Consider the following 25,326-nt stretch of genomic DNA (forward strand, 5'->3'; position numbering starts at 1 on the left):
TCAGAGATTTAATGTTTCTGAGAGTGGCTCTTTAGCCCGCCTCTCTTTTTGCCTCTCCTCCATTGGCTGGCTTCCTAAACGGAGGCCAGCCATTGGAGGAGAGAGCCGTCCCTCCAAATAGGCTACGTCTTTTTCAGATTCAGGGGCGTGTTCCGTGCTGTTCTTTCCACTTTTTAGCCACGCCCTTTTAGAACAGCAGGAACACGCCCCCGAAGCCGAAAAAGTTTCGAAGCTTCCATCCGCCATACACGTTAACTCCCTCACACAGCCCGAGAGAGCACATAGGGAAAGCAAAATCATTCTGCAGAGCTCCCATAGTGAATATAGAGCATACATGTGCTGCAGAGTACGCAATGAATGCAGAACGCATCGATGGTGCAGAGTACACTCAGTGAATATACAGCAGATACTTGTGCTGTAGAGTACACAATGAATGCACACAGCATTACTGGTGCAGAGTACAAACAGTGAATTGTACACCAAACAGGATATACACAGTTAATGCTACATTGTACACAGTGACTGCCTCATTTTCAGATCCGTGTCCCTCTTGTCCCATTTCCGTCTCGTGAAAAGGCTGAGACGTCTTCGCTGCCAGTTCTGGGCGGCTGTGCCCACTTCACGGCCACCTTCTGCCGGTACCCCCTTGCTGTACCCGCATCCAGTCGCACCTCCACCGTGCTGCAGCGAAGGGGCAGCAGGGCAAGGGCCCTGGAGTGTGTTCGTGAGCCCTGACCCGGACACACCTTGCATTGTTTATCTTGCGCACGCGTTAGCGGGAGATGAACCATCAGCTGCGTCGTGCAGTGGCGCGCGGCCCCGGCTGCAGAGAGGTGAGAGGCAGCGCGAGGTAGTCCTACGGGGCGGAGAATGGGTCAAACTCCCGCCAGTGTCTGGGTAACCTATTTACAAAGACGCAGAGCAAATGTTTCACTAGTGGAGCCCACTGGTTCGTCTCACTCTATTCTGTACCGAGCCCAGCGCTCACGGGCGCAGACACACTCCATCCTTCCAGGTGCCCCGGGCACGGTGTTAGAGGCCCGGGTGGCCCTTCGCAGCGAATAACAACAGGAGTAACAAGCAGAAGAAGAAAGAATGCTGATAATATAATATAACGTAAAGCACTATATTCCTTTTTTAATCAGAGTTAATAGCATTGCTTTAAAGGAATGTGAATTAATATAGCAAATCCTTATCATTTCGGTCACTATTTATTCTTAGTAGTAGTGTGCGTTATAGTAGATTAGTAGTAGTGTTAGAATTACAACCAGCATTTATTAATAGTAGTTATAATAGTAGTATTTTTACGTTTCTGATTAATTATTCCGTCGGTGGCAATAATTGTAATAGTAGTAATAATATTAATAACCATAATACAAATAATACACATAGAATCATAATACAAATAATTTGGCCATTATTTTCAATATCTATTATTAACATTATTATAGTGGCAGCAACACTTTTATTTGCTGCTCCTGCTGACTGCAGTGGCCTTGTTGTCGCTGTTTTTTAAACTTGGCCTTCTGGACAGGATTCTGATGAGAGCAAATGTTTGACATTCCATTTGTCTATATTATTTATCTGCAATTATGATGCTTATTTTACTCTTGATTTTTTCTAAATGTTTGAGAAAAAATCTAGGGTTCATTTCAGATTGTATGCCTCTGCTTATCCAAATGACTGTTTTACGACCCCTGTAAAGTTTGCCACCAGCGCCTAGGTGCGGCCGGGATGAATTAAGGCGCAGTGGAAGCAAATCTAGCGAATTAGTGGCCACATATCACCCATTCAGCGGCTGGTCTGGCGGGGTCGTGAATTCGCCCTTAGAGCTGTGGGTAATGGCGAGGGTCGATCTCTTAATCGGATAGCAGCAGAACCCTATCTGAGCTAATGTTTTATAGGCGCAGCCCCCCCCCCCCCCCCCCCTCCATGTTGGGAGGGGCATATAATGCAGACCAGCCCAAGTGGATTTTGGTGGCAGCACTGCAGCTCCACAACGTTGCCTTGCTTCGGACTGTTAGGCCATGATGCTTATAGGAAACACATCCCTATTCTGTGCTAAACAGTTTATCATATTTTTTCTAAACTGTGTAATATATTTTCTCTTAAGCAGCCGTCTCTGTCTCCATTCCATTGTCAGTCGGAGTTGTGTCACAGGGTCAGTAACATGTGCATCACTTGACGCAGCCCAAGGTCGATTCGGAGCAGTGGGGCATTGAGGGGTTGCGGGGTGGGCCGAAGGGCACTGGGGAGAAGGGCGGAGTGCACCGTGTGTAGGAGCAGCGAAAGAGCTCAATGAGGGGGGGCTCCTCCTGCGCCAGCCTTGTTTGTTTCTGCGGGGTTCACCTGTGCATAGCAGGCCCAGTCTGCCTTGATGTATGTTTGCTGGGAGCACTCGCTGGACTCCCATGACACAGAGGCTGCTGGGAGTTGGGCAGTCAGGAGGTGTGTAACTGACCCATCGCCACCCTCCACCCTCACCCTTCCGAGGCTAACCAGTCTCTTGGGTGGTCTGTTATGTTGGTGTGCATGTAACAGCCCCTGTGTGTATTTTTGTTTATTGTGTGTTGTGATGATGAGCACTTTCTCCTCAGTCATTGACTCACGTGACACCGAGGCCGGAGTGAGAGGTGTGTATTCGACCCCCCGCAGGGACGCACCACCGCTTGAGTGCCCAGTAGAGCAGGCACTCATGCATTAGGACCTGTTTGGTTTTATTTCTGCAAGCTGTGACCCCAGACTCCTCACTCATTACAGTGCTTTAAATGGACCGGTACTGAGTACCGGCACTTTTTTATTTTGAGAGGGGAAGCACCGGCACTTCTCAAGAGAGAAGTAATACTTTTAATTGGAGTGTACCGGCACTTCTCAGAAACAATCAGGTACTCTGACACAGAGTACCTGCACTTTAATTTTTCCATTTTAAGCACTGGTGACCCTCATGACAGAGCTCCGTCTGGCATAGACAGCGAAGTGCGGAAAAGCTCCACAGCGTCTTCTGAGGGCGCGCCCGCCTCTTGAGAGCTCCCGAGAGTTTCCAAGTGTGCAACATGTGCCGTTTATTAGGTCGAAGACCGTCCGGTCTGCCGAAGGCAGAACCGGAAGTCAGAGATTTAATGTTTCTGAGAGTGGCTCTTTAGCCCGCCTCTCTTTTTGCCTCTCCTCCATTGGCTGGCTTCCTAAACGGAGGCCAGCCATTGGAGGAGAGAGTCGTCCCTCCAAATAGGCTCCGTCTTTTTCAGATTCGGGGGCGTGTTCCGTGCTGTTCTTTCCACTTTTTAGCCACGCCCTTTTAGAACAGCAGGAACACGCCCCCGAATCCGAAAAAGTTTCGAAGCTTCCATCCGCCATTTTTAGGTCTCGGCTCGAAGACTGGCTGCTGGGCTCGCTCGCCGCGGCAGTCTCAAGGAAGGTGGAGAGCAGGCTGCAGAGGCTTGGATTTTCCGCCGTCTTCCCTTTTTAGAGCCCCAAGCTCGCATCCAGCTCGCGCTCCGGGATCATGGTTCAATTGCAGGCTGGGAGAAGCCCCTCCCGATTTTTGGGGGCCCGTGACTCTTTGGTGGAAAGGCCGATTCGGCACTACAGAGGCTCACTCGTTGTGATGAGAGAGGAAGCCGTTACTCGCAGGCGTGCAGAAGCCAGATATAATTATTCTGGAATCAGGTTCGCTGCTGCCTGTTTTCTTTTTCGCCACCCGATGCCTCTCTGAAAATAAAGGGGATGGGGGGTCGTGGGGTGGTTAAGGCGGGAGGGCCGGCGGAGACGGCTTCTGCAGAGCAGTGAAGGTTCCTTTGCACTCGCGGTGTGGAGGCGCTGGACTAGCGCCAACAAACACGCGCATTCATCAGCAGCTGGGTGTGACTTTTTTTTCCCCTTCATTTTCTTTACAGTGTTCCCATGCAGTCAATTGAGAGCAGAGGTGAGGGCGCAGGCTTAATTTAGGTCTATAAAATAACTGGGGGCGGGGAAACAAAATGTTCCTTTCATGACCTCTTGAATAAATATGGCAAGTTCAAGGAAGACGTCGGAGAATTCAGCGGAACCCGAGTCAGGGGCGCGAGTGTCTGAGGGTGAGAGACGTGCAGGGGAGTTTATATTTGGGAGTCCGGAGAGCGACGCGCCGTCAGAATCACTTTTCACCCTGGACGTGGTGCTTTTTAGGCCCCCCCTGGGGATTCTGTGAAAGAAAACTGAGCGCTTTACTGCGCTGGTGAATGAATCGGAAGCAGTGTGCTCCTGCCACTTAATGAAGGTTTACTTCAGAGTCTGCAAATGCGTACCAGATGAGCGGCTGCTGCGGGCCCGGCTCCCCGGCCGTCTGTGTGTGTGTGTTATGGGGGGGGGGGAGGGGGTGGCGCTGCATGCCTGCCCCTGCAAGCACGTGTACACAGAGGTGGAGGGGTTGAGGCACAGGGTGGTGCACATCCCTGAAAAACTGGCCGAGTCTCGGTCGCGGTTTGGATACGGACCTTACATTCCTATGGCAACCCGCATTCCAGGCAGTACAGTAGGAAGCGGCATCACATGCCAGGCAGGCCCCGCACAGCGTGCGCAGGGCCCCGACACACGCTATGGTGAATATTTGTACAGCACGTGGCGTGCTGAAGAGCAGCTACCCCGAACAGGGGCATAATTTCCACTGGTGCAGATGGAGCAGTGTCACCGGGACACAGGCCAGAGTAGCTCATTGCACTCGGAATATTGCTGTGTTTCCCAGTTCACACATCAGTCAATGGCGCGTTTCCTTACTTCGACTAGGGCCCATGACAAGCTGTCAAACCACTGATCCCAAACCCACTCTCTCCACCATCAGAGCTTTGGTCTGTCATAGACAGTTGTTAATTCCAAGCTGTTTGCGATTATCTTCCAGTACACAGTGCTGAATGTGGCACCCGCTTCAGGGCTTTAAGTGTGCCAGGTCTTGCCGGTGCTAAGCACCGGCGCTTCTTCAAAGCAGTTGCAGAGACGGGTCCCTATCGGGCTCTGCATTTCTGCCTTCATCCTCAGGGTGGGAAAGAAAATCTTAACTCTGCATCAGTACCCCTGCTCAAAGACTTTGATGTAACTTCAAAGAGACTCGTTTTAGTTCTTTCACAGTCTCATCATTTTAAAAACTGAAACATTTTCAATTTTATATACAACACAGCCATAGTCGTTGCTTATTTATTTTATGCAACTAACAACCATTGACAAAGCTGAAAGCCCTGGCTTGTTGTAGGTGTAATGTTACTTGTTGTATTATATATCTGGATTCAAAATTCAAACATATGCAAAAAAAAAAGCTAATGCCAATAGAAATGACAATGCCATTTATTTAGGGATACAAAAATGATAAAAAAATAATGAGCAATACCAATATCTCTACATATAATATTGCCGAGACCATTGCATTGTAAATGCTTGTTTAGGTATGGCATCAGTCAAGACCTTCTGAATTTACTAAAATTATATATGTGTATCGTGTATATACTTAAAGAGGCATACAGCCAGTCATTTTCATCCACTAAGCTTTTGTTGTGTCATTCACCTTTTTTCTTCTGCCCACTGCAGCATACAGCATGGAGGAATGGGCTAACGCACTTCAGCCATTGGCTAATTTCTCTGTGGGCGATGGCATTTTACTCTTTCGCAAGGAGCACATTGTATTGTATTGGATTTTAATGGCATTGATATAGCGCTTACTACCCCTGACGAGGCATCGAAGTGCTTTACGCCGGGCAGCACGCTGCACCGGGACCCACAGTTAATGGTTAGTTCAGTGTTATTGGTTACTGTTTGTAATTTATTGGGATTAGTCCTGCACAGTCAAAACACACCTTTCCAGGCAGTTATTTCAGTTTTTTATGGTGGACTAAAGTATTAGCAGTTGGTCAAAATCATTAGTCGGAGGGGAGAACTAAAACACATATGCCACCCTTCAGTGGGTGTGGGACATAAACCTCTTTCTGATTGGAGGGGTCCCTCCCCCCACCTACTAGATGGCAGGGATTGAGATGTGTGCTTCACCTCTCCTCCGCCACCCAAAGGGTGGGGTTGTCAAAGATGAGCACACCTCCCTTCCAGGCTAGGTTTTCCCACTGGTTCTCGTGCCGAAAATGGGGGCCAGTTGCTGATAGCAGCAAAAGGCTGGGGGCAGCTAACAAAGGCTGCAAGCCTTTGATGCTCCCTCTTCGACGACCCTGCCCATCCTGGGGAGGAGGCAGGACACCTCTGCCTAGAATGTGCTTTGTTCCTGGACCCAGAGAGCAGAGGGCTGTCTTCCCAGGGGTATAGAAACCTGTCTGTTGGTGGCAGATGGCTGGGGGTTAGTCAGAAACCATACCAGAATTGTTTGTTTTCAGGGGGCACATATGCACACAATGTAATTAGTTCCTTTCAGTGGAAGAGACTGTAATGGCAATGTGTGCCTTTTGAAACTAAAAAAATTATTTCGTTTATAGCCAATTTGTTTTTTCATATTAGTGAGACCCTAGCGGCATTTTGCAAACGCTACTACAAAAAAATAAGCATTGGGAAAGGCAAAAGGCTGTTGTCTGTCAATACCAGATCTATCAGTTGTGCCAGTGCTTGTTGTTGGATTCTACCTTAACTCGTGTTTGGCTTCAAGAGCTTATTTAAATAACAACCCTAACTTCTGAAACCCACACAGATTAGAATGTATCCCTTGCTCTATGTAAACACCCCCAATAAAATAAATACAAATAAAACAAAAGTGTCTGCACAGCCTTGATTTGGCCTCGGAGTGGCGCCAGAAAGTTATCTATATCTGGATGAAATGCTCTATCTTTGTAACCTTTCTGCAACCCCCATATGGGTGTTTGATGGAAATGTGCTGCCTCAGTTTCGTTTATGTAGGGAATGGGCCACCTCTGTTGTCAAGAAACTAAATATGCATGGAGGCCAACTGATCATGGTCAAAATATGGTTGCATTTTCCAAGTAAAATATCAAACAAAATCTTTAGCTGCCTTCTTATTAAGTGAGCAAAATGGTGCAAACATAATGGGCCTGATTGGCTGCAACTTACTTTTTTAGTATTTTTGAGTTCCAGACGTAAGCCAGGAAAAAGCCTGGGGTACTCCTAGTAAGCCAGTAGTACTACAAGAGTAAGTGACACTAAAGCACACACCAGTCTTTGTGAATTGGGGCCTCTGTCCTTACCATCTGCTCAGGGAAGGTGGTGTAGTAAAGTTGGTCACAATGCATCTACCTTTGTTACTTTCCTGCACAGATCTATGGCGTCCTATTCCTAGTTGGCTGGTCCAGGGCATGATTCACCTATAATAACAGCCCTGTTCCTTCTGGTTTTGTAGGGTGGATCCACTGGTAAAGGCACAGCCTTGAAGAATGGTTCTGATGCAGACTTGACGGTCTTCCTGAGCTGCTTCCAGTCTTTACAAGACCAGTATAAGGTACGAGGCAATGTCATTGCTGAAATTCGTGAGATGTTGAACAAATGCCGGAAAAGCATCGCCTACGATGTTGAGATTGGTGAACCAAGAGTCAATCTGGATTCTAAAGGACAACCGCGCCAGCCACGTTCCCTGTCCTTCACCATACGTTCCAGGAAGGTGAATGAGGCCATCGATGTGGATGTAATTCCTGCTTTTGACATTTTAGGTAAAGTATTACCAGATTACCTATTGTGTAAGGCACTTGTTCACTTGGTGCTGCAGATACCTTGTTTGTTTTCAGACATTGGGAAATCTGCAGTCTCATGATGTTGCTATGCTTACCTTAAATTCTTCTGGGATGTTGTGTTGATTTTGTGTGCATTGCGCTTCAAATGCCAATAAAAAATTGTTGCAAAAACCCCAAAAAGGAACGATATCGCTGAATTGGGAATTTAGACAGCATAGGAAGGAGAGAGGAAAAAATCCAAATGCTGGAAATTAGTGCTAAACACAACAACCTTAGGGAGCTGGATAGGGCTGGCAGAAGAAGCTCTTGATAGCTTAGGAGCTGAGAAGTAGCGCTAGAAAAGCTAAAGATCTAGGAGAAGCTTGGCATTAGGAGAGTCTGCAGTCCATTTTGGAACCTATAAAATAGGGTTTGATGGGGAGAAACAACTTTTCCTCATATTGATGGATCACAATGTTACATGAACTCCTATATCTGACATTTGTACATAGTCTATGCAATGATTAGGTTGCTGTGCAATTCTACCACAAAGAAAAGGGGGAGAAGCATCTATCCCACTAAAAGTAATTTTAACCAAGTCAGAGTTGGTGGTACAGTATTGAACCCACTTTTGATCATGTGTACTTTGTTGTCGAGTGCTAACTAATTTGTTCTCTCTGTGTGTAGTAAAATGATGCAAGCAATTTTATATGAGCCAGATGTCTCACCCACAAAAATGAGAAAAAACTGTTTATTGATGAATAATGGCGGATTTCCATCATTTGTTCAGGCCAAGTTACCACTGGTGTAAAACCCGACCCGAAAATCTACATCTCCATACTAGAGGCTAGTGTTGGCCCTGGGGACTTCACTCCTTGCATCACAGAACTGCAAAGAGACTTTGTGAAATGTTGTCCACCAAAACTCAAGAGCCTGATTCGCCTGGTGAAGCACTGGTACAAGAAGGTAAGCTATCAAATTATACATCAGAGAACAAGAGGACTGTTGACGTGTGTATGCATGTTGCTGTGGTAGCTCTCTGGAAATGCGCCTGTAGGAAAATACACAGTGGCAAAGAAACTGCTACACACACTACGCTGGTGACCTGCTGACCATATTTTCCCTTGCTGTTGGACAACTCTGCTCCCTCCTTCTACCTTTTTCTATGTCCCTCTTCCCCTGATTTTCTCCTGTTTGCCATGGAAGAGCAGCAGACACCAACATGGGCAGTTGGGGGTGGGCTACACAGTGTCTCTGGTTGTCACGATTGCAATAACATGGCAATCCAGATCCAAGTGAAGCAATGTTAATCTCCTCACCTTCCTGAATCCACTAATAACTGTGCAAAAATACTATGCATGTCAGCAGTAGACCATGGGAAAAGGGAAAGAGACAAGAGAGAGACATACAGATACACTGGATAGCGTCAGTCTGTCTGCTCTTACTACTGGGCTCATCCTGCTCTGCAGATGCATCAGTATCTAAAACAAGAGTTAATTTAAAGTCTTTGTTATTAATATGACATATGATATACCATTTACATCTACTGCAGAAATGTATTTGTAACTTTAGGAAATCTCTCTGTCAGCTGCGTTTTCCTTAATCCTTAAAAATATTCGCATTTTTGACCCCTGGGCAGTTTTCTCCCCAGTACAAATTAGGTTCTAAACTTCATGCGCCTCTCCTTAAACATACAACCAGTTTTCACTGTTTAGTTGGCAAATTTGAGAGCTTTGTAAATATGTTGTAAAGTGTGCACCCCTCGTTTCCATATTACTGTTAATACACCACTTGCAATTTTCTCTGGGGAAGATTTCGCTGCCTGTGCCAAGCTACCTAATGTAGGATAGGGACTCTTCAGGAACATCTTGTTACCCATTAGGATTTTGATTGTTGTGAGTGTGTGAAAAGTCATCCCTAGCTCTCTTTTCAACAGTTCAACAACCCAGTTTCCTAGAATGATCAAAATCAACAGGTTTGAATCCTAGGGGAACTACACAGCCACTTATCTATCCATCTTTGCTTGACAATTTCGATGCATGGATTGAAGGTACCATAATTATATGGAAATGTTTGCCCTTCAAGAGTATGCACAGAGACTAACTCAAACAGTTGGGAAGGCGGTTTATTTTAAGTTTGGTGGATGGGCAACCAAATGTTCTAGCCAGCAGAGCCCCAATTTGCCAGCTTGGTGTTAACCTACTTACCACCCTGAGATTTCTCTGACAGGACAGTGGGGAAATTTCACCGAAGGAGATCCGGCCAACATCTTGGGTGTTTGCTGCCACATTTATTTAGCATTATCAGCATTTCGAATACAAATTCTGGTACAGGGGACAAAATCAGTTGAGGCGCCTAATATAGACAAAGAGGGCTGCAATTAGCATATGCACTGGTTGGCAGAGGGGTGACGAGATGTGTATTTTGGGCTTTACTGCATGGGAGTCCTAGTTAAAAAAGTGTTCTTATAAGTCCTGTTGGTGCGGTCCCGGGGCAAGACATTCCAATGCGGAGGAACAAATAGATAGATTGAGCAATAGCGAGATTGGGCTCGAGCGATTGTTGTTGGATTCCTGTGAGCAAGCACATGTTAGCAGGTCACACTACATCTCTTCCACATAAATATTTTGGGTGTGACAGAAAATATACTGTACCCAGAGAAAGACTTGAAATGTCACTTAGAGAGACTGGTCTATCCCAGAGTCTTCGCAGAGAATCTTCCACTTGTTTGAGCTGACCTTAGGCCACTGAAAAGAAGTTATGAAGAAGTTCCATTGCCATCTAGAACTTTACTCTCCCAGTAATCTATCACTTTATCCAAAGGGTGATTCAATTCATTGTGAGTGTGTGCTGCATGAGAAGTATACTTTAATCCCTTATGTTGAACAACACAGTGTCACCGATATGTGGCAAAAGCACTGTTTAAAATAAATCCATAATTCAAAATGCCTCTTTGGGCAAGATTGGGGTATGCCTCAAAAGTGGACCACACAACAGACAGTACCTCCTCAAATCATTCCTCATTCTAGCCAGTATATATTGAGATGAGGCCACCTTATCAAGGCCTCATGTCGCCCCAGCAAATCATTCCTACCTCCCCTGGGGCCCCTGTCCTAAATTGGCAGCACCATAGTTAAGAGCACACACCACACCAACTAGCTTTTTTGTGCCTGTCCTTTTAGTTGCGGGTAAGAATGATTTGGGCTGACCATTGTGGCTCAAGGCTCTCAACCTGTCCTTCAAAACAGTTAATTTCAAGATGGCTACTCTACAAAAAATTAGTCTTGCCACGGACAATTTTGATGGTCATAGACCTTGGGAATGTATATGTGCACAGCCACTTACATTCGTCCCAACAGAGGTTCCTCTGGTTCTGTGTGCTGGTGTTCCATTTGCTTTTCCAGTGTTGCACTTTGGCCTCATGTAATCTCTGAACAGGTTTATCACGGTTCTGTTGCCAGTTCTAGCATTTATTTGTAACTCAGGAATTCTTCTTCGCTGGTACCTGGACAATTTTCTTTCCCATACTCTGTCAGTACAGATAGTAGCAAAGGACACAGAAACGGGGTTGTCGGCCTCTGGACAAATGTATTCTTATTATCAATCATCCAAGCTCACACATGACACTCTTAGGACCTGCAGTCCATTATGGTCAGCTTTAAAACTCAACTGAAGCAAGAGTGTATAGACCTATGGATTTAGCTGAAGTGTCTTCTTCAGAAAGACATGGCTCTAGAAAGGGATTGATTTCAGGTGTAGTAGAGAAAAGCAGTTCGGTCAATTGCACTCATTCTCTTCTTGCCTGTCATATCAAACACTGATCTTTTATTTATTGTGGCAGACCTCCTGCAACTTTGTGATGCCTTCGGAGCCCAAGCAGCTAGAACCACTGGTCCACCATCTATTGGGTCTGTTGAACAATTTTGAAGCGCAAGTGCAATTGGGGAACTCTCTCATGGACTGGGTACAGTAGGGACTTCTCCCTGCCATCTTTACAAGAGGTGTTCCTCACTCACTCCTGAATCATTAATGGCAGGTCGACTAACCTATCTATTTTGGCCTATTGAGGTTGTGGCTGGACTCTCATTCTTTCGTCAGGAGCAGATGCTCCTCTCTTCTCTTAGAAGACCCCTGTTAAGAGGAGGAAGATGAGAAAGACTGGGGTACATTCCAATATTTCCGTCCATCATTTGTTTGTTTGTTTGTAACACTTTTTGCCTTAAGTGGGATAGGTATGCCCAGACGTGGGTCCCTTGCTCACTGTGCAACTGGATTCAAGCTAGCCTGGCTGAAGAAGGGTAACATACCCTGAAACTGGTTCCACGATGCTTGATTCCGGTCCAGGGAGGACCTGGCCTGGCAGTTCGGTCTGGACTGTTCCCATGAGGCACAGTGTCAAGACTGATTTGCATATTGCTGGGTCCAAACTGAGTTGGCGTAGTGGGCAAAAGAACGATGGATTTAACCCAGATCTTTAGACTTGGGGAGAATGTTTGCACTGTCAGCATTCCATCCATCATTTGTTTGCTGTAACAATATTTCCAGGGCTACAGCCTAGTCCACCTGAATTTTCTGGCCTCCTTTATCAGGGCCATGAGCATATACCTTGACGCTTATTTGGTGGATTAAGTCAACCATGTTCCTTGCGTGAGTGAACTGGTCCTACTTTATTGGGGTGGTACAAGACAGATCCACATGGGGACGGGGCAATCCTGGGTGGAAGCTGGTGGAACACCCATTTTAGACCACTCTGCTGCTTAGGCAACTCCATCCAACTTTGCTGTTTACTACTGGTTGAAGGTGAGAAGAAGAGTTTCCTAGACATGTGGGGCATTTAATCTGAAGCAGTTGTTCTTTTCTTTCAGGATTTAGAGAGACTGCATGCCACCATGGTATAGCCACAATGAAAGGACTGGGATGAGGAAAGGTTTTAGGAGTTAATTAACATAATAGTTGCCTGTAATCTATATTAGTCTGATAACCCTTCCTGATCCCAGTGTTTACAGTTCTCCCTCCATCGCTTAGGATTATTCTGATCCCAAATATACTCAATCAATCAATCAAAGCATTTATATAGCGCACTACTCACCCAGAGGGTCTCAAGGCGCTAGGGGAGGGGGGTCCGCTACTGCTCGAACAGCCAGGTCTTGAGTTGCTTCCTGATGGGCGAGGTGGTCCTGGGTCAGGCGGAGGTGGGTCGGGAGGGAGTTCCAAGTCCTGGCGGCGAGGAAGGAGAAGGACCGTCCCCCTGTGGTGGCTCTTCGGATGCGGGGGACGGTGGCGAGGCCGGTCGATCAAAGCTGGCGTTTGGGAGCGTAGAAGTTGAGGCGGCTGTTGAGGTATCCTGGGCCTTGGTTGTGTAGGGCTTTGTGTGCGTGGGTGAGGAGACGGAAGGTGATTCTCTTGGTGACCGGGAGCCAGTGCAGGTCTCTCAGGTGTCCGGAGATGTGGCTGCGACGGGGGATGTCCAGGATGAGTCGTGCTGAGGCGTTCTGGATCCGCTGAAGTCTTTTTTGGAGTTTGGCGGTGGTTCCGGCGTAGAGGGAGTTGCCGTAGTCCAGACGGCTGGTGACGAGGGCCTGGGTGACCGTCTTCCTGGTCTCGGTGGGGATCCACCGGAAGATCTTTCATAGCATGCGCAGGATGTTGAAGCACGACGAGGAGACGGCGTTGACTTGTCTGGTCATGGAGAGGGTGGAGTCCAGGATGAAGCCCAGGTTGCGTGCGTGGTCTGTTGGTTTGGGTGCGCTGCCTAGGGCGGGGGGCCACCAGGGGTCGTCCCAGGCGGAGGGTGAGGATCCCAGGATGAGGACTTCCGTCTTGTCCGAGTTCAGTTTCAGGCGGCTGTTCTTCATCCATTCGGCTACCTCTTTCATCCCTTCGTGGAGGTTGGCTCTGGCGGTGGCGGGGTCGTTGGTGAGGGAGAGAATCAGCTGGGTGTCGTCGGCGTAGGAGATGATGTTGAGGTTGTGCTGGCGTGCGATGTCTGCGAGGGGGCTCATGTACACGTTGAAGAGGGTTGGACTGAGCGAGGAGCCTTGAGGAACGCCGCAGATGACTTCGGTGGCTTCAGATCTGAACGGGGGGAGGCGGACTCTCTGTGTCCTTCCGGCGAGGAAGGAGATGATCCACTCCAGTGCCTTCTCCTGGATTCCGACGTTGCTGAGTCGCTGCACTAGTGTACGGTGGCAGACAGTGTCGAAGGCCGCCGAGAGGTCTAGGAGGATGAGGGCTGCTGTTTCTCCGTTGTCAAGCAGAGCTCGGATGTCATCGGTGGCTGCGATCAGGGCGGTCTCGGTGCTGTGGTTGGCCCGGAAGCCAGACTGCGAGAGGTCGAGGGATCCGTTCGTCTCGAGGAAGGCGGCCAGCTGCTTGTTGATGGTCTTCTCGATGACTTTTGCAGGAAACGGGAGCAGCGAGATGGGGCGGTAGTTCTTGAGGTCGGTGGGGTCGGCTGATGGCTTCTTTAGTAGAGCGCTGAGTTCGGCGTGCTTCCAGCTCTCCGGGAAGGTAGCGGTGTCGAAGGAGGTGTTGATGATGTCCCGCAGGTGGGGTGCGATGACAGCGTCGGCCTTGTTGAAGACGTGGTGAGGGCAGGGGTCGGTAGGAGATCCGGAGTGGATGGAGTTCATCGTGCGGACGGTGTCTTCGGTGCTGATCGGGGTCCAGGCGCGGAGGGTGGTGGTGGGGGCGGTGGTTCGGTCGTGGCGTGCGTCGGTTGAGTGCTGAAGCTGTTGTGTATGTCCGCGATCTTGTTGTGGAAGTAGGAGGCGAGGGAGTTGCAGAGGTCTTATGAAGGGGTGATGTCGTTGTTACCGGCGTTGGGGTTGGAGAGCTCTTTGACGATGTTGAAGAGTTCCTTGCTGTTGTGTGCGTTGTTGTCCAGTCGTTCCTTGAATGCGGTTTTCTTGGTGGCGTGGATGAGTTGGTGGTGTTTTCGGGTGGTGAGCTTGAGGGCAGTCATGTTGTCCGGTGTTGGGTCTCTGCGCCAGGTTCTCTCGAGGGCTCGGCAGTTCTTCTTGGAGCTCTTGAGTTCGTCGGTGAACCATTGGGCTTTCTTGCTACCGGGTCTGCTAGTCGGGGTCTTCAGAGGGGCGAGGTCGTCTGCGCAGTCGCTGGTCCACTTCGTGAGGTTAGTGGCCGCTTGGCTGGGGTTCGTTGCGCTGGTGGGTGGGTTTTTGCTCAGGGCGGTCGCGAGCTGGTCGGCTGTGATCTTGTTCCAACTTCTGCGTGCAACCTGTTGCTGGTGGTGGTGGATCGTGGTCCTTCTGAAGCTGAAGTGGACGCAGCTGTGGTCCGTCCAGTGGAGTCCGGTGGCGTGGCTGAAGGCGATTTCCTTGCTGGATGAGAAGACGGGGTCGAGTGTGTGTCCGGCGTAGTGGGTGGGGGTGGTGACCAGCTGCTTGAGTCCGAGGTAGGCGAGGTTGTCCAGCAGGGTGGTGGTGTTGCGGTCGTTGTTGTTCTCCAGGTGGAAGTTGAGGTCCCCGAGGAGGATGTAGTCAGCGGAGGGGAGGGCGTGCGGGCTGATGAAGTCGGCGATGTCTTCGCTGAATTGTGTGCGTGGTCCCGGGGGTCTGTAGATGAGGGTGCCTCTGAGGGTGGTCTTGGGGTTGATGTGGACCTGGAAGTGCAGGTGCTCGGCGGGTGCGAGGGTGTCGTCGGTGTTGGTCGTGATGCGGATGGTGTTCCTGTGGATGATGGCGATGCCTCCTCCGGTGTGGTTGATGCGGTCCCTTCGGATGATCTTGTAGCCGTCTGGGATGGCGATGGCAATGTCGGGCGTTGAGGAGGCGTTCATCCAGGTTTCTGTGAGGAAGGCGACGTCTGGGGCTGTGGTGTCGAGCAGGTTCCAGAGCTCGACGGCGTGTCTGTGGACGGAGCGGGTGTTGAGCAGGATGCATTTCAGGTGGCTGCTGCTGTTGCTCGTCTTGGTCTTGGTTGTGCTGGAGTAGTGCAGGTCCGGATGCAGGTGAACTTGTAGGAGTTGCAGCATAAGGGTCCGTGGGTGCGTCTCGGGGTGGCTCGGTAGCATCCTGGGCTTCGGCCGGCGTTGAGTGCGTTGAGGGTGGCGGCATCGTACGTCCGGCGGGTGGGCTGGGGTCTGCGGGGGCCAGGGGTACTGGCGCTGGGCGCGGTCCGGGCCGGACGGGCGTAGACGGGCTTACCTTTGGCGCACCTTCGGCGCTCAATCAGTGCTCCCGCTGCGCGCGTCCGCTGCGCGGTCGCTCTGGGGACGTCATAAGAAGGGAGCCGGTCGGGAGGGTCTGCGGGGAGGCGGGAGCGCGAGCCAATCGGCTGGCGGGGGAGCGGGGCCACGGGCTGGGGCGGCGGGAAAGCTGGAGCGGGCTTGGCGGCCCTCGGGTGGCTGGGGCTGCGGGAGGCTGGTGTGGGCTCGGCGGCCCTCGGGTGGCTGGGGCTGCGGGAGCAGGCACAGGCACAGGAGTGTGGGGGTGACCAGGCCGGAAGGCGCAGTGGTCACTCCCTGGTTCTGATCAGGCTCCCCTTAAGAAGGGAGCCGGTCGGGAGGGTCTGCGGGGAGGCGGGAGCGCGAGCCAATCGGCTGGCGGGGGGGCGGGGCCACGGGCTGGGGCGGCGGGAAAGCTGGAGCGGGCTTGGCGGCCCTCGGGTGGCTGTGGCTGCGGGAGGCTGGTGTGGGCTCGGCGGCCCTCGGGTGGCTGGGGCTGCGGGAGCAGGCACAGGCACAGGAGTGTGCGGGTGACCAGGCCGGAAGGTGCAGTGGTCACTCCCTGGTTCTGGTCAGGCTCCCCTTAAGAAGGGAGCCGGTCGGGAGGGTCTGCAGGGAGGCGGGAGCGCGAGCCAATCGGCTGGTGGGGGGGCGGGGCCATGGGCTGGGGCGGCGGGAAAGCTGGAGCGGGCTTGGCGGCCCTCGGGTGGCTGGGGCTGCGGGAGGCTGGTGTGGTCTCGGCGGCCCTCGGGTGGCTGGGACTGCGGGAGCAGGCACAGGCACAGGAGTGTGGGGGTGACCAGGCCGGAAGGCGCAGTGGTCACTCAGGTGTTTGTGGGGCTGTGGCTCTTATGGGACCATCCAAAGGAATAAGAAGGGCCTAAAGCGGAGCAGTAGAGAAAAGCTCTGAATGTTGTGCTGGCATCTGAGGGTTGTGGCTGCGCAGTAGGTACTGGGTCAAGTAAGGGATAATGGAGTAATGAAACTTAGAGGTAAGTATTTGACTGTTTTGTGTACACTTGTTCTAGTGAAGCTCTTTGGATAATGTGGACACCAGCTGGATATCTGTACTGATTCATATTTTCCTTCCATCAGTATGTTAAAAGCAGATACCAGGGCCAGTCCCTGCCACACAAGTATGCCCTGGAGCTCTTAACTATCTACGCCTGGCAGCAGGGCAGCAGGGCTCAGGACTTCCACATTGAGCAGGGCTTTTGCACCCTTATGAAACTGCTCTGTCAGCATCAGAAACTCTGCGTATATTGGACGACGTACTACGACTTTGAGAACCCGATCGTGGGGGACTATGTCAGGAAGCAACTGAAGAAGCCCAGGTCAGACCCTCGCACCCACGCTGTCCCTTCTCAATATGTACATTCTCATGTCTCATTCTCTTTCTGCTGTCTTTCTCTGCCTCTCTGGGTAATGAGTCAGTCTTCGTTTATCTTTTTCCTTCGTTGTCTTCCAAATTGTCAGTATTTGCTTCAGTCTTCCTTCTTCACTCTGCATTTATCATAGATAGGAGTTTTATACTCATTGTCCTCTCTAAGGGTGAGAGACCCAGCCAGTGTAGGAGTTTGAGCATAGATAGGAGCTTTCTACTCATTGTGCTCTCTAAGGGCGCGAGACCCAGCCAGTGTTATGCGACACTAGTTCAGCTGAAGGGGACTGGTGTTAAAGTGCTTTCTGAGGAGTTTTCACCAGGTTTCCCATCCTGGTGTACATATGTAATTAGTGTGTTCAACCTGAGTGTGTAGAGACCCTGAGCATAGATCTGGATGCCTGGATAGCTGTCTCTGGGACTGGGTGGTATTTGTTTGCAAGGCAAGCCACAACATGACTCTCAGACTATGCACCCTACTCTAATAAACATGCAACACAGTAACACACTAAGCAGTACATGTGTATTATCTGTACCTGGAGTACACAGATTAGGAAAACAATCAGTTACATTTCATTACTAGAGGCCAACGCGTAGTAAAAGTCAAAACTCAGTTGTTTCCAATTTCCCCAGAGTGAGCTTTCACCCAAAGTCTGGGTCTGTTGGTGCACATGGTTGGTGTAGACATCCGTAAGTCTCAGTGCTTTTACCAACTGTAAAACCTGTTTGAAAGGTGTTTTTCAACCGAGCTTTGAAGTTGGCAAAAACAAACTTTCTAATAGTTTGGACCAGTAGGTAAGCAAGGATCTGGGTCTAAAACCTTCAAATCTAGTGGACCATAAATGTTTTTTTTTTAAACATCAGCTTTACAGCTACACGTTTCCAGATACCAGAAAATATGCCCTCTAGTAATGAGCAGGTTGACATTTTCTGTAATCCCTCTACTAAAAGAATACAAAAAATGGTATCCAAATAGCTGGAGTGGGTTCTACAGGTGATGCAGAGGAAAGGCTATTGTGAAACGTTTCCAGTAAAAATTAAATGGAAATATATCAAAACATTTTCAATTTAGCAGTTAGTACATGTTAATTAGATTCCAGTGCACTAAACGAAGACTTTGGATTTTCCGCTGTAACCGTCCTAATGGTGCAGATTTTATTAAAAAGAAGTTTGCGAGGTCTTCACATAAAGTTTTCAAAGGTATTATATTGCTTCCCAGTCAAGATGAAGATTGCAGTTCATCAATAATACTATACAGTTATTTTGCCATATTTGTATTTGTGGAGCGGGACATTTATCCCAAGGGACATCACGGCGCTAGGATAAGCGAGAACCTGTTTGGGGAGGATTAGTGACATTTAACATAAAGCATCGGGTCTGAAGCAATAATCCATGGACATCAGTGCTTGAGTTCTGAGAAAAACGTCCTCAATCTCACATGTTCCTCAGTGAGATGAAGCTCTAACGGGAATTTTTTCCAGTGAGTACCTGCCAAATAGGAAAAGGAGTGACCCCCCCCCCCCGCCTCCCCCCCCCCGCTCTGACTTTCCATATGTGTATTGTTTTGGCTAGAGTGTGGTTGCCTGACCTATAGTCACGCGAGGGGACATCAAATTCCAGTTTGTCCTGCAAAATTCTGGGTCCAGGTTTGTGTAAAGCACTGTGCGCATAGCATAGTAGTCTGAACTTGGCTCTTTGTATCATAGGCAGCCAGTGAAGTTCTTACAAGCAAGCTGAATCCAAACTTTACTTGTTCTTGTTACGAACCAGTTTGGCTGCAGCATTCTGAATGACTTGTAGACGGGATAATAAATTGTCAGCCATGCCAACATAAAGCGCATTCCCATAGTCCAGATTACTTGTCAGTAGGGCCTGGGTGATGGTTTTCCTCCATTTCAAAGTGATACACTTAAAAAGTCTCCTGAGTAGTTTTAGCTTGGCAAAACATTTACCACACAGTACTAGGACTTGGTCTTGCATGTTTAGTGCATTGTCTACTAGAAATCCCACATTATTTACAGCACGTTTAGGCACTGGTGGTGCCTAATAGTTGGGGCTACCATGTTCAGTCCCAGACTAGGTGTGCGCTACCAAAGAGCAGGAACTCAGATTTTTCTGCGTTTAACTCCAGGCAGCAGTCTGATATCCAGTCAGCGGTTTCCGAGAGGCAGCTGCTCAGGTTACTTTTGGTGTTCTCATATTTTTCCTCAAATGCAATCAACAACTGAGTATCATCAGCGTATGACCAGATGTTGCAACCCCGTTTCCTACCGATCATAGCCAGTGGGGAGACATGAGCGTTTAAAAGGGTTGGGCTAAGGGAGACTCCCTGCAGAACACCGCACTAAGGACCAGATTTACCAAGCGCAACATAGTGCCTCACAAATTGTGAGTCATTTTCGAGGCGCCATATTGCATGTACAACAGTGTTTTGACCATTGTTAGCGATTCCCAATTGGGTTGCAAATAGAGAGGCTCATGAATATTTTAAGAGCCTCTCGCAATTTGCGACCCCATTGGGAATGGCAGGCCCTCCCCGGTATGGTGGCCTGCTGGGCTCAACAGACCACCATGTCTGGGGCTGCTTTTAAATAAACAGTTTTTTTTTTAATACAGCCCATTTTCCTTAAAGGAAAACGGAATGTATTTAAACGTTTTCGTTTCATTTTTTTAAGGTCAGACAGTGATCCCTAGGACCACTGCCTGCCCTTAAAAAATATTTTCCCCTGCATTCGCAAAGGGGAAGGGGTCCCCTGGGGACCCCTTCCCTTTTGCGAGTGTATTACCACCCTCTTGAAGAGGGTGGTAATTTGCAAGAGTTTGGCGCCCGCAATTGCGGACGCAAAACATTCTTACTTAGGGTTGCGCTCGCTATTAGGAAGGGAACACCCCTTCCTAATGGTGAGTCGCAAAACTCTAAAAAATTGCGACTCGCAAAATAGGGTTTCTACATTCCCCATGCTGTTTTTGCATGCGCAAACGGGTTTGCAAACCTGTTTGCGCATGCAAAAATGGTCGTACATCTGGCCCTTGGTATTTTTAGGGTTGGAGGAAAAGGAGCCCATTTGAACTATTTAGATTCTGTTCAGCAGAAAGAAGTTGAACCATTGAAGGGTTTTAGAGTGAAGCCCTTTTTCATATAGTTTTCAAGAAGAGGTTGTGTGAAACAGTATTGAATGCCGCTGACAAGTCCAGGAGGATCAGGGCGGTAACTTTACCCTGGTCTACTAAGGTCTGATGTTGTCTAGAACGGCTAGCAGAGTGGCCTCTGTACTGTTAGAGGCCCTAAAGCCTGACTGTGAGAAGCTCATTAGTCTCAAAGCAGTCAATTAATTGTCGATCGATCAATCTCTTCAAAATTTTGGACAGGTAGGGAAGTTGGGAGATTGGTCTGTAGTTTTTTTAGATTGGGGACATACATGCCGGTTTTTTGCCAGAGGGGATACAATTGCTTGTTTCGATGACTCTGGAAACACGGCTGTATATAAAGAATGATTAAAAATGTGAGTGCATAAGGGCAGGGAACTGTTAAAGTCGAGAAAATATGAAATGTGGACAGGGGTCGAGCAAAGATCCCGATTTAACCTCTGACATAGCCTTTGCAACTTGTTCTTCTGAAAAAGGGACACAATTTCCTACTTATTCTGTCACACATTTTTGTTTTCTTGACTTGTAATGGAATAAATTGATCAACGCTCCCTTGTAAAGACTGGTTTCAGCTAGAGGCCAAGATGCTGGGGTCGTTCTTAGGGCTGCATTTTCTTTAAAATTATGCAAAAGAAGTAAGGTCAGGGGAGCCCGTTCTCCCCACCCTCATTACTGATGTTCATGTGATCTTCGATGTCAGTGAAAAGGCCAGACCAAATCAAAGACTGGGATCTTCAACACATGATTCATTGCAGTTTTCTAAAATAGAGTCCAGCAGTTTTTTTTCATGAGTTGGTGTAGATAATTTCAGGGTATGATTAAAAACTGTAATACTTCTTAAAATTGGAGGGTGGAACCTTGTTGTTTCTCTAACCGTGAATTAGGATCCACTTAAAAAAACACGTTCTTTGGTCAAATTGATTAAACAGAAGTGGAGGCACGGGGCGGCACTATGGCAAGAAAAAGGTATAGTCTAGAAGACCCTGAAACACAAAGGAGATGGCTAAGCATTCGTGTCTTAACAGTGTATTGTCAGTGGATGCATAATTAGTGATTTTATGCATAGTGACTCTCTGGCAGTAACGTCTACTCCCCCCCTACCCATCCTGCCAGTTTACTTAAACCTCCTACTACGTTGCCAGTTCTTTTTTCCCAATCTGTCTGAAAACGTTTAAACCTAGGTGCAATACCTTCCTAAAATAAAGGTTTGGAATGAGTGGCAAGCCGTGTTTCTGTAATAAATAGTAAACCAAGGTGGCAAATTTCAAACAAGCCATGTATCGCCTGCCTATGAGCCAACACTGAACAAACATTATTTACCATAACATTTAAACTAAATTGAGAACAAGTAGTGCCTGCATTAGTTCGTAATAAACCTTGTTTGGGTACAATACCAATTACATCATCCCCAAGAGATGTGCAGACATTCAATAGTGCGTAGTGGAGTGGCAGCGTGATGTCACGGTGTCACCTGATGTGTAGAGCCAATCAAGATTTATCAGGCTGCCCCATTTCCAGTGCTGGGTGTATATACATAGGACAAGCTTTAGGCTAAATTAAATAGTATGAGGATGTGCTCTATCTTTCTAAAATCAGAAGCAAACGACAGGATGTCCATGCAGGCCAGCTCCACTAGCCCATTGCAAAATCTCAGATGCTATTGTGGCGTAGGTATTTGAGTAGGTACGGTGTACGCAGTTCTTACATTGCTTTTGTACATCTGTGCCTAAACCGGGCCAGAAAAGCCATTAGCAGATTAAATTGTAGGTTTTTTCACATACCCGGTACCCGTTCTTATTTTTCAATGTCTTCAAAATCATTTTCTGTTATTCCAGAAGTACGCAAAAAATAATAATATTCTGACTGTACAGGCAATCTCCTTGCTCATTCAGCTTTTTAAAGTACGTGGTGATGAAACAGGTCCCTGAAGGACTGCCTCTGGTAGTTTTCCCAATGCCTTGACCAGAAGGACCAGGCAAATCTGAACATCTCAGATGTCTTTTTTGTGGTACAGTTGGTTGAGTAAAGTCTGTTGACCACCCTTTAATTTTTTGGGGCTGCTAACAGGAGTTGCCAGCCTCATTCAACACTGCTGGTGTCATAGGGGTCTGATGTTTTCAACAAGAAGACTTCAGCTGCTGAAGGCAGTCAAAATGTCCTAGTAAAACTCCAGGAGTTTGGCCGAATAGGCAAGGGCCTTGAGTGTGGTAATGCCGACTTCCCGTTCCTCAGGAAACCCTCAACGGGGTCTTGTGGTACTCCCTGCTTCCTCCCCCGACCGAATTACTGTTCCCACCGGAATCAGTAACTTCAGGAGCCACGTATTGTGGAAGGGAGTTGGAATACAAGGCTGATTTACTGCCATCTTGTATTGTAAAGGGACACCAAGTTGGTGATGTGTAGGGTAGCTTTAGGACTGCAGTAGCCTGGACTCTCCATGATCCACAGATGGTTTGCCACAGCATGAACTGGAATGAAGGTCCTTCCTCAGTTCATACGATCAGTGTGCTGCTATCACAAGTAAACAGGTGTTATGGAGCAGGGAAGAGGAACAGAACTCCATTTCCACAAATATAGTTGGTGGTTCTTGTGTCATCGGAGAGCAAGAAGATGAAGCATGTGCTATAGAAACAAATACTCTCACATGGCCTTGGATTTTATGCTACACTGTCACGTTCGCCATATTCTATCCTGTCTTTATTTTTAATCAAAGAGAAACAACCTCCGAGTCCACGAGAGGCACTTGTAGTGTTCTGTTAATATATCATTATATTGTGCCCTGTCCCATCCTCCCATTCTTTCCCCCACTCCCCTTCCCACCTCGTGAGTGTGTATGCCTGGCGAACGCCACGTGCTGCGTTTTGGAATGTTACAGGCACAGCGGGCGGTGAGGGAACGTCAACGGCACTGTGAGAGAAACACTCACTGAATAAGGTCACAAACGAATCTATTTTCTGCCTCCTCATTACCACACGGGAAAATTTGGTGACTAGTGAGAGATGTCGCTGGTTCATGCCCCTAGCGGTACAAAAGGGGGTGGTGATGGACGGAGAAGCAGAACCAATCAAACACTCACACCCAGTCAACAGATCTGGGTTTGATCCATCACCGTTCTTTAGCCCACTCTGCCACCCCAGTTCAGACATGGCCATATGCAAATCAGTCTGACCCTGTGCCTCATGGGAACAGTCCAGCCCGAACTGCCAAGCCATGCCTTCCCTGGACCGGAAACAAGCTTTCTAGGACCGGTTTCTGGCATTTCAGCCGTCTTCAGCCAGGCTTGCTTGAATCCAGTGGCAAAATGAGCAAGGGACTTACGTCTGAGCATACCCTGCCAACTTATGGCGAACAAAGCGGTACAAAAGGGGGTGGTGATGGACGGAGCATCAGAACCAATCAAACACTCACACCCAGTCAACAGATCTGGGTTTGATCCATCACCGTTCTTTAGCCCACTCTGCCACCCCAGTTCAGACATGGCCATATGCAAATCAGTCTGACCCTGTGCCTCATGGGAACATTCCAGCCCGAACTGCCAAGCCATGCCTTCCCTGGACCGGAAACAAGCTTCCTAGGACCGGTTTCTGGCATTTCAGCCGTCTTCAGCCAGGCTTGCTTGAATCCAGTGGCAAAGTGTGCCATGCTTCCAGACAACGTTGTGGCATTATATTGAAGTGCCGGTTGCTCTCTTCAGATCCTCCCATGGAATGACTCTTCGGCGTAACAATGAGGGAGTGTAAGAACATTAATCCAAGGGAATCCAAGAAGGTTAGAAGAAGATGCTTATTGTAGATTAACTCCATCCAGCACACGGAGCATCCCTTCAATAGAAAGCACGAACGGAAACTAACGAGAATCATTGGAACCTCTGCAAACGGACCCTCCATGCGTGAGCCACATATTCAAAGGTAAACCAAGGTACATAACAAAGCATCGTGTGATGCGCGAGAACAAATGGAATACAACAAAGACATTGTGTGCTACCTGTACGATGTACGTTTAGCACAATACATTTAAAATACGATAACGCATTGCGCGAGTAGCACAATGCACATTTACCACTACAGGGAGGAATGCCAGCCGACTCCTCCCGGCTAACACACGCTTCACGCCTTTGCTGGAGCCCAAATCCTTCTGCCTCCTTCCTGAAACGCTCCAGCCTATCTCAAACCGGCCCCTGGGAGGAGTTAGTAAACCAAAGGGTGAGTGAACCAGCTCACGCCATGATTTGCTGTTCAAGTGTTATACTGCAAGTAGACACTAGAGGAAGCCAAATCCTCAAAAGTGGCACTGAGGAGATTTACATAAAAATCAATGCATATTTGAAGCCTCCTACCGATATTTGAGTTTGGCTACAGCAATTGTTAATCTTTCAAGAACAGTGTCATTATGGCTGGCGTAATGTATTCAGTGGCTATGCCCCGCACCTTTCTGGAAGTGCCCGGGGCACCTGATGAAAGCTGGACCCAATGGGTTAAATGTTTTGAGAAACATCTGGTGGCTATGGATGGGACTAAGTATAACCCAGCCAGAAAGCAGTGGCGGCTGGTGGCTGCAAAAAAGTGGTAGGCGGAAGTCCATAGACAGGATTGCACTACGCAATTTAGCATAGTGAGCAACCTGATGCCTGATTTTCTCAGGGAAAGTGTGTTTGGGAAGAGAGGGTGAACACACTTTTATACAACTCAATAGTTTTCTTTTATCGACCTAGAGAGGGTGAAAGGTTGAGTGGAGATCATCAGTCATGTCAGAAGGCTTAGTGGATGCATGAGTCCAATGAGCCTTCAGACCCAGCTAAGAGTCAAGAGGCCAGAGACTGACCAGATTCCATTCAAACCTTCACCAGTATTACCAACGTATGTTCATCGCAATTTCTCATCAACTCACATTCATCCATCTACCCATACACTCTCATTCCCCCTCTGAGCCATATACTACACACACCCATTCTGCTGTTCACCCACTCACACTCGTTCACTCACTCAATCATA

The 25,326-nt window shown here is 48.4% G+C and overlaps 1 protein-coding gene across 1 annotated transcript in view; it reads left to right on the forward strand.

Annotated features, from left to right (window-relative positions):
* LOC146784012 (2'-5'-oligoadenylate synthase 1-like) overlaps positions 1-25,326 on the forward strand; it is a 72,336-nt gene that overhangs the window by 19,879 nt on the left and 27,131 nt on the right. Inside the window, exons 2-4 of the mRNA XM_085633212.1 lie at positions 7,316-7,622; positions 8,413-8,588; positions 16,903-17,141. Of these exons, the coding sequence (XP_085489338.1) occupies positions 7,316-7,622; positions 8,413-8,588; positions 16,903-17,141 (722 nt within the window). The remainder of the gene's footprint in view (positions 1-7,315; positions 7,623-8,412; positions 8,589-16,902; positions 17,142-25,326) is intronic.

The sequence above is a fragment of the Triturus cristatus genome, chromosome 11 (genome assembly GCF_964204655.1).
Source record: "Triturus cristatus chromosome 11, aTriCri1.1, whole genome shotgun sequence".
NCBI lineage: Eukaryota > Metazoa > Chordata > Amphibia > Caudata > Salamandridae > Triturus > Triturus cristatus.